This window comes from Pyxicephalus adspersus, chromosome W, assembly GCF_032062135.1.
Source record: "Pyxicephalus adspersus chromosome W, UCB_Pads_2.0, whole genome shotgun sequence".
Classification (NCBI taxonomy): Eukaryota; Metazoa; Chordata; class Amphibia; order Anura; family Pyxicephalidae; genus Pyxicephalus; species Pyxicephalus adspersus.
In genome coordinates this window covers 10386478-10396477 of record NC_092870.1, presented here as the reverse complement: position 1 = coordinate 10396477, position 10000 = coordinate 10386478, and the positions used below count along the sequence as shown (strand labels likewise).

The window sequence follows — 10000 nt, the reverse complement described above, 5'->3', positions numbered from 1 at the left end:
TGCAAAGGCTAACGCTTTCCTCAATTATACCCAGGTGATAGTATATACTTCTACATCTACAAACTAAAGAAACAAACTGTGTAGACATTGAAATATTTAATGAATCTTGGCCCATTTCTCATGATTAATTTTACCAAAACACCTCATCCCAAAAACATCCAATTGGAGTACCACAAAACACTATAGCGAGTGTTTAGCATAGAGGGACTTTTAGGGTGCCACCAAAGAAAAGAAAAAACTGAAAAATAGTTTTCTTTTTTATTAAATGTAAAACTTATTTTGTTAATTTTATTTAGACATTATGATTAAAAACTAACCGGAGAACCCAAAAATGTTGAACAATATAAAGCAGGTTGTGCATCATTTATCTACTCCTGACCGCTCTCTGTAATCTATTTTTTGAGGTTTGGCAAAAAAGGCTAAACCAATTGCCTTCTAACGTATTTGGTTAGTGCAAAAAACACCCCCCCAATCTCTCCTGATGTGTTTCGCAGAGTGAATCTGCTTCCACTTCGGATAGCAAGAGTACTGATATCAACAAAGAAAAACATATGTAAATACATATTTATGCAAGGTAAGTAAATACCAGTGCCGCCTGAATCATTAAAAAATACATACATTAATGAAGCTTCAAAAAACACATGGCTTTCAGATCCCTGGTTCAAGAGTGGACAGCCGCCAGTTGAGCCGCAAAAGTATTTAGACCAGTCTCAACAGAGAAAAGACCATAGGGGCCAACTATTATATCCTTCAGATCTTATGCTCTAAATATGTCTGCTTATATCAACCATTTTGCCTTTTTATAATTTGCAATTTAATAGTATGTATGTGTATAATGTCTTAATTACTAAATATTCTGACAAAAACAAATATAAATGTAGACATCAAGTTATTAATTCAAATCATGTTTCATTCATTAAGAGCAAATAAACCCCTAGCAGTATTCCCGAGTGTGACACGGGGTGGATTTTCCATGCAAAAATCGATAATCCCGAGTCACACTCGGGGTACGTAAAAACATGGTAAAACCCCACTTACCTTGCTCTGTCGGCGTCCTGCTGGTCCCCGCAGGTCCTGGGGACACGTCCTCCTCCGATCTTCAGCCGCGAAGTGCAAAGACGATCTGTGGGGTTTCCCGGTGACGTCGGTGCGGGAGGATCGGCGGGAAATTAAAATCATTTTGTATTGGATTCAATTTAAAATAGCTGTATTGAGTCCAATACAAAGGAATCTTCATATAATTATATATGCTGCTGTACAGTTATATATACATGTTGTACATATATATACATGTTTAACTAATTTTATTTTTTTAACAGATTTTTTTTTTTTTTTAATTTATTATTAAATTTATTAACTATTAGGCATAACTTACCGAAATATGTCCAAGAAAGGCCTACAATGTAAAATAAATTTCCATGCAAAAAATTGTACCGCTTTTTGCATGGAAATACAGACAGAATTAGACCGCTAGGGAGGTTAAATACATAGATAACAACTCTCCATTGCTTCCAACCATATTGGCCAGTTGTCTAAGAATTATTGCCATAATAACAAAAGGCATGTACAAATCCTAATTTTAGAGAATATATAGAAGAGCTATATTTCGCTATTGCAGCCAGTTTTAAACCACAGAAGACAAATTTTCCCTGGTAGTAGAGTGGAGATATACTGGTAACCTTACAGATTTAATTCAATTACAAAAAACACTTACTTTAAGACGAAATTCAGTAAGCCGCAAGGCGCATAGGATGAATTTGGTAACAATGGAAGAGCTCTAATGTTGGAAAAACTCTGACAAGATTAGGATCCTTTTCAACACAGACTGACATAAAAATCCGGTAGTTATTAGCAAAATCTGAAGGGATACCAATATCCAGGAGTATAAACAAACTAATGTTAGTGTTGACCAAACCAGCTGCAATCCGACTCGAGCAGCCAAGGTCCAGAGGACCCGCTAGTCTTTCTGCCTCCCATGGCGTCCTATTTAAGCATAGAGACGCTACCCCCACATGTGATGTAAGAGGGGGCGGAACCCGGAAAGGAATAGAAACACATGGCCAGCAAGCTGTGTTCCATATAGGCCACTTGTCTCTACGACTACAGCCAGCGTGCATGAGACAATAGAAGGCTCCCAACGATTTTCAGTTTGCGAAACCTTTTTTTTTTTTTTTTTTTTTTTTTTTAGATGCCTAAAGATACCTTACTACAAATAATTGAGGCTATATCTATACCCCCAGATGCTCTATTGGTAACGATATATGTAAAGGCGTTGTATTCCAGCATTCCTAACCTCCTAGGTATTAAAACTATAAGACATTTTTTCCAAGAAAAAGACATACTGTAACCTGGAAATTTAATTCATCCATTCTTGATTTGTTGTTGTTTATTTTGTCAAGAAATTACTTTGTTTAATGACCAACTATATCTCCAGGTGCAAGGGCTTGCTATGGTCACTACATGTGCCCCTACCTATGTTAACCTTTTCCTGGGCGGCTGGGAGAGAGCCCTATTTTCGGATTGATTTCTCAATGTACCTTTCTCGCATTTTGCCGTGGCAAAGGTACATCGATGACATCTTCATCATCTGGACGGGTACCTGAGATTTATTGACTGAATTTGTGTCTAAGTTACAGATCAATTTGTTAACATCTACATTGTTTGGTAAGCCAAAGGCTAGCAATACAATATTGTTCGCCACAAGTGCCCACCCTACTTCATTAGTGCATAGTATACCTTATTTGCAATATCTACATTTACGTAGAAATTGCTCAACTGATTGTGACTTTGACTTGAAGCTGCTTAGCTTCCAACTCAGATTGTTGCAAAGAGGCTACAGTAGAAAAACCTTAAATAAGGCCTACCAAAAAGCTAAACACAAAGAAAGACTTTGTTTCCAGTTCGTCGACCTAAACGGAAAACCTCACTAGGTTTATTACAGAATACTCGAAGGAACACATGCAGATAAAGAGAATCTGCCAAAAATATTGGCCCTTTCTTACATGTAACCCTGCAATACAGAAAATAATCACAGACAAACCTCAATTTGTCTATAGAAGGGCTCTGGCTATAAGCAACAGAATAGTAAAAAGCCACTTTTCTCACAAACAAACACCGGAATATAATACAAGGCACAGAACTATTTCATGTGTTATGTTCTCCCAGTGCAATGTACATCATGCCCTCTACAAAAATGCTTGTCTACAATTTCCACTGGATAAATGTATTTGCATAAATCGTGAAACTACTTGTAAGTCCATAGGAGTCATCTTTCTAGCAGTTTGTGATTGCGGCTGCTTTCTATATAGCGAAGACGAAGAGACTTCGTAAAAGAATTTATGAACGCACTTTTATATCAATAAGTATTCATTTTACCAATAAGTATTTCTACTGTCATGTTTATTATCTGTGAAAAACAATTCTGTGTGTATACATACAGTGTCTATACAAACTTAAATTATGTTTATATTCTCTTGCTAAGCTTTGCTTTTCTTACCCAGATACAAAGTATTGCTGTGATTTGCATGGGATATTTACTATATGTCTCACCCTTTATGTTAACTTTGTTGCATTATGTAACTTAACATGGCTACTCTTTAATGGGGCCCGTTGAAACTTTTGTTTCTCTTTATTGCAATCCAACAGTGTTGAGAGCCCTCTATTGGCTCATAAACGCTGACTGTAGACGTAGAGACACGTGACCTATATGGAACGCAGCTTGCGTTCCAAGGCCATGTGTTTCTATTCCCTTCTGGGTTCTGCCCCCTCTTACATCACATCCGGGGGTGGTAGCATCTCTATGCTTGTATAGGATGCCACGGGAGGCAGAAAGACTAGCGGGTCCTCTGGACCCTGGCTGCTCAAGTCGGATTGCAGCTGGATTGGTGAACACATCAACATTAGTTTGTGTATACTCCTGAAAATTGGTATCCCTCCAGATTCTGCTAAGAACTACCTGATTTTTATGTCCATCTGTGTTGAAAAGGCTCCTAATCTTGTCAGAGTTTTTCCAACATTGGAGCTCTTCCATTGTTGCCAAATTCATCCTATGCGCATATTTCATCTTAAAGTAAGTGTTTTTTGTAATTGAAATAAATCTGTATGGTTAATAGTATATCTCCACTATACTACCAGGGAAAGATTGTTGTCTTCTGTGGTTTAGAATTGGCTCCAATAGCGAAATAAAGCTCTTCTATACATTCTCTAAAATTAGGATTTGTACATGCCTTTTGTTATTATAGCATTATGGCAGTTGTTATCAATAAATGTAATTGCTCTAAGTCAGGTATGGGCAAACTACGGCCCAATACGGTGGTTTCTCTGGCCCTTTGGATGTTCTGCGGCTCTGGCCACCCCGAGCAGGGTCAGGAGAAGGCGCCCTGGCCAGAGCCAGTCTCTCTGAGCTTGCGATGAGGCTCTGAGCTTGCGATGGGAGAGTGGGCGGGCTAACACGGCGGTAATTTCCCACCGGCACCACCCTCAGAATTTACTATTGCTGCTCGCATCTAACAGGTGATGTGAGCAGCAAGAAGCGTTGGTGAATACAGGGGTGAGGCAGAGCGGGACATCCCCACTTGCATCACCCGGAAGATGTGACATCTTCCTGGTGATGCGAGTTGTGATGTATTCGGCGGGTGTGGCCGGGCGGGAAATTTAAAAGCAGATTACAATGTAATCTGTTTTTAAATGTTTTTTACAGTAAAATACCACTACACAACCTATAATAAAAATAAAAGTACATATTTTAGTGCACCAAACATCATTGCCCAGTGCGCTGATTTACATTTTGCCCACTATTATCCCTGACCTTGTGAAATTTTTTGATAAATTATTATTTTTTTTTTTTTTTTTGATAAATTACATTGTTGTGGTCTATTATTTCATTATTTTTTATAATTAAGTATTATATTATAACTTATGATTATTATATAATAAATATAATTATCATACCCGGGGGTTAACCCTAAGAATTACAGGCCCACAATATAAACAAAAATTCACTTTTTGCATAAAAAAAAACTGACAGAACTCTAGGGGGTTAATGTCAAAATAAATTAACAAATTAAGTTTTAAATTATATATAAAAAAAAAAAAAAATCTTTTCTGTTTTTTCTTTTCATTGGTGGCGCCCTAAAAGTCCCTCTATGCTAAACACTCTCTATAGTGTTTTTTGGTACTCAAACTGTGTAGACATGTTATATAGGCTTCACTCACAAGGAACCGGCTTCTTGGAAAGCGTTTATGAATTGCTGAAATTATTCTTTGGAAAAGATTTGCTCAAATAAACTTAGATAGTCATGAGCAGTTACAGGGGTGTGAGAGCTGGAAGTGATATAATATCCACAGTGCTCAACCCAGAATTTTTTTTTAAGCTGGGTGGGAAGAAATTGTAGGGGGGTGGTGGCCCCTGGATTGTGACCCAACTCTTCAGTAACCACCCAAAAACAGCTGGGTGGTTGCTGATAAGTGCCGGGCGGTGTGCCCAGCTAAAACAGTCTGTGCAGAACCCTGATCCAATTATAATTTCTAAAGAGTTATATTTTATGCAGAGAATTGACTCCAATGCCCTTGAAAGTGTCAAGAAGAAATTACATTTTTCTCCTGTTTAGTTAAATTGGCAGCTGTTGTCCCAAAGTGAGGAAGAAGGTTGGCCTGCCTTACTTTGCACAAAATTAGCAGTTGTGAGTGTGTAAACTTGATGTCAGTCTGTGCAGTCCCATGGTCTTTTCCAAAAGAAGTCTTTGTGTAACATGGGCTGTCTGGTTTGCTAGATGACATTTTGGTGATTGTATGTTTTTCCCCAGCCTGCTGCTACCGGTAGCCAATGGACGAGGAGGATTTCGAAACATGGCTTGAAAACCTTTCAGCATCCTTCTTCGCCTTGACTGACCTGCAGAAAAATGAGACTTTGGATCACTTGATCAGCCTGAGCGGGGCGGTGCAGCTAAGGCATCTCTCTAATAATCTAGAGACTCTTCTGAAAATAGATTTTCTAAAACTTCTTCCACTGGAGCTCCGCTTCTACTTGCTTAAGTGGCTGGACCCACAGACCTTACTCACATGCTGCCTGGTCTCCAAGCAATGGAACAAGGTGATAAGTGCCTGTACAGAGGTGTGGCTGACTGCATGTCGGAGTTTGGGCTGGCAGATTGATGACACTGTGCAGGATACTCTTCACTTGAAGAAAGTTTACCTGAAAGCTGTCTTGCGAATGAAACAGCTGGCTAACCATGAAGCGTTTCAGACTGCGTCACTCATTGGACACAGTGCCAGAGTTTATGCACTTTATTATAAAGACGGCCTCCTCTGTACAGGTTAGTGTCTGCTGTGTTATCCTACAAAAAGAGGTAAAAAAAGAGGAACCTTTTAGTTGGGAGATGTATAGCGTTCTCTAGTTATCAGCAGTTCCTGGTAATAGTATTATATTTGCCAGCTCTTCCAATATTTGTTCATAAGATGAGTTTAGGGAAGATCGAGCTGCAGGCACTAAACACTTGTTAACATATGTCAATAAAGGTCAACTCCAATGCACTAGCACTGCTACACCTAGCACCAAAATTGGCCAACCCTGGCTACACCAAACTACTGCTTTGTACAACCTATGTACCCAACCTGCCAAATAGCACACTATTTAACAGACATTTATTAGCTGGCTAATAGATGACTATAGATGTATTGTTTGTCAGTCACACATAGATCTTTCTCATATGTGTATGTCTTGTCTATCCGTCACACACGTTACTTGTACTTGGATGTCTTGTCTGTTCGCTACATAAAAATCTCTCTCATACAGGCTCAGATGACTTGTCCGCCAAACTATGGGATGTCAGCACTGGTCAATGTATATATGGGATCCAGACACACACATGTGCTGCTGTGACTTTTGATGAACAGAAACTCATCACTGGCTCCTTCGATAACACAGTGGCCTGTTGGGACTGGAGCTCAGGGGCCAGAATTCAGCACTTCCAGGGTCATACAGGGGCAGGTAAGTAGCTTACAGAGAAGCATTAAGTTAAATGGCTGGGGGTACTCTCATAGTGGTCCCCAACCTTTTGGGGCTCACGGATTCCGGACTGCATGTGAGACACAATCCAGAGACTGAAGCTGCCATGTCCCTGGGAGGCATGGTTCGTGGCTCTAGTCGGTCTGCCACCCCATAGTTCCCCATAGGGGGTGCACCAGCCATAGTTGTGGTCCACTAGGACCAGGGCTTGGGCACCCCTGCTCTATCATCTGTGAGTGTAAGGATTCTGTAGATGGTAAAATGGCTAAATGGTCATACAAAACGCTAATATCAATATTGGCCTTCCCTCTTGGAGTCTCACATACTCTCTGCTGCAAAATAAATAGGAACGAAAACTCCTTATGTATTGTTCATTATTTTTTTGATGCTTGTTGGTGTAATTATTACATATCACCTCTGTGCTGTGGAAGTTTTCCTAATAAGTTACATCAGTTTAGACTCTAATATCCCCACCACAGTTAAACCCACACCATAGCATCAAGTGAAAGGAAAAAATAGTCAACACAAGGAAACATAAACCCTAAGCAGATAGTCGCCCTGATGGATATCTGGTCCAGGACACTTGTGCTGCAAGGCCTATGCATGTAATATATACATTTGGGGAGTATCCCTATAATGTGTGCTAAGTGTTAGGGTTAGTAAATAGGGTATAGTGTTCCATGCATGAACCTCCAACTCTATTTTATTTTATCTGTAGTTCCAGATCAGTGCTCAACCCAGAATGTTTTTTTAAGCTGGGTGGGAAGAAATTGTAGGCAGGTGGTAGCCCTGAATTGTGATCCAACTCATCAGTAAACCCCAAAACAGCTGGGTGGTTGCTGAAAAGTGCCGGATGATGCACCTGGCTAAAAGGGGCTGAGGAGAACACTGCAGATAAAATACATAGGACATGTATCTTGTTTTTGATATAGAAAGAAAAGTGTTTAGGTGACTAATCAGAAGGATGCTTTGCTTTTTCTAGTGTAAGGTAGGCTATGAAATTAAGTAGCTTATTGGTTGTTGTATGTAACAGACATTGCATTTCATTAAAGATGATGACAAATGTTGTTCTTGTCTCCATTCTGTGCAGTGTTTAGTGTGGACTATAATGATGAACTGGACGTACTGGTCAGTGGCTCTGCAGATAACACTGTGAAAATCTGGGCTCTATCTTCTGGATCATGCTTGAATACGCTCACTGGACACACAGAGTGGGTCACCAAGGCAGGTTTCTGATTACTTTCAGCAATGGTATACTGACAGACTGATATTAGCTGTCGCCATAGTTTACCAAAATTTATAGAAAAATTAGCACATTTTGTGTGTGGCTCATCTAATATTACTGTAACATTTCCTATTGTATAAAACCATTTTTTTTCATTCTAATAAGCGTTGTATAGAATATGCATGTCAACTGATTATGATTAAAATTTTTATCTAGAGAGAAATTATATTAGTTTATCTAAGATCAGCTTGTCCTTCCTTCCTCCTGTGCAAGGCATAAACTGTCATACATACCTAATCTTTGGGGAATACTGGCACTGTATCACCCTCCACAACTGACTTATAAACCCCCTCGTATATAGAACAGACTCCACTCTAGTTTTATTTTGCCATCACACTGCCAGGTCATATATATTGTCGCTTTCCTAAAGACAACTATCATGTACACACACTTTAAAATAATAGTAGTGTCCCCTCCTGTATTTGTATGCTTAGCTAACGCAATCATTATGTATACCCTTAGGTCGTCTTACAGAGATGTGAGGTGAAATCCGTCATGCATAGCCCTGGAGATCACATCCTTCTAAGTGCAGATAAATATGAAATTAAGGTATTTATACTCCTTTTTTTTTTCCCCACCTCTGCACACTTGTCCAAAAAACAAAAAATCCTCCGCCACGTCACAGAGGTAAATAAAAAAACAAAACAAAAAACAACCTAGAGTTAGGAGTTAATGTAATGTTATATACCTTATAATGTGCACAGGCCTTTTTTTCTTTGCGTTTTGCAATATTTCTTTTTTTTCCGCCTTTTTAAATGGCAATTATTGAAATCAATAATGCTGTACTCCTCTTTTTATCCCAATAAAAACTATATGCTGGAGGACGCCGCGAACACGTGGGGACTAGGTAAGGCTTAAAAACTCCCTGGCAAATTTCCCCCGAGTGTGGCGCAGGGTTACCCTACCGCTTTTGGTCCTGAAAATTAACCCTGACCCACACTCGGGGAAAACCACCAGGGAGATTAATCCAGCTCACAGGTTTTTTAAGGTGTTTGAAGGGGATTGCATCCAAATTGCGTAATACTTTACAGTTAGGTCCATAAATATTTGGACAGAGACAACTTTTTGGTTCTGTACATTACCACAACTAATTTCAGGGGCTCAAAAGTAATTGGACAATTGACGCAAAGGCTATTTTGTGGGCTAGTGTGGGCAATTCCTTTGTTATGTCATTATCAATTGAGCAGATAAAAGGCCTGGAGATGATTTGAGGGGGGGTGCTTGTATGTGGAAGGTTTTGCTGTGAACGGACAACATGCAGTCAAAGAAGCTCTCCATGCAGGTGAAACAAGCCATCCTTAAGCTGCAAAAAAAGAAAAAACGAATCCGAGAAATTGCTACAATATTAGGAGTGGCAAAATCTACAGTTTAGTACATCATGAAAAACATGGCGGAGGCAGTGTGATGGCTTAGGCGTGCATGGCTGTCAGTGGCACTGGGATGGGACACTAGTGTTTATCCATGATGTGACACAGGACAGAAGCAGACGAATGAATTCTGAGGTGTTCAGCGACATACTGTCTGCTCAAATCTGGCTAAATGCAGTCAAATGGATTGGGAGGTGTTTCATAATACAGATGGACAATGACCCAAAACATACAGCCAAAGCAACCCAGAAGTTTATTAACCACCTGACCGATAAGCCCGACCTTGGTACGGGCTAAAAAAAATTACTATTTTCGATAAGCCCAAACTTTTCTCACTGTATG

The 10000-nt window shown here is 39.6% G+C and overlaps 1 protein-coding gene across 3 annotated transcripts in view; it reads left to right on the top strand.

Annotated features, from left to right (window-relative positions):
* LOC140342866 (F-box/WD repeat-containing protein 2-like) overlaps positions 1 to 10000 on the top strand; it is a 15872-nt gene that overhangs the window by 1727 nt on the left and 4145 nt on the right. For all 3 annotated transcript variants that reach the window (XM_072429234.1, XM_072429232.1, XM_072429233.1), the window contains 4 exons: positions 5805 to 6314; positions 6794 to 6988; positions 8097 to 8230; positions 8754 to 8840. In XM_072429234.1, coding sequence (XP_072285335.1) covers positions 5825 to 6314; positions 6794 to 6988; positions 8097 to 8230; positions 8754 to 8840 — 906 coding nt within the window. In that variant the 5' untranslated portion in view covers positions 5805 to 5824. The remainder of the gene's footprint in view (positions 1 to 5804; positions 6315 to 6793; positions 6989 to 8096; positions 8231 to 8753; positions 8841 to 10000) is intronic.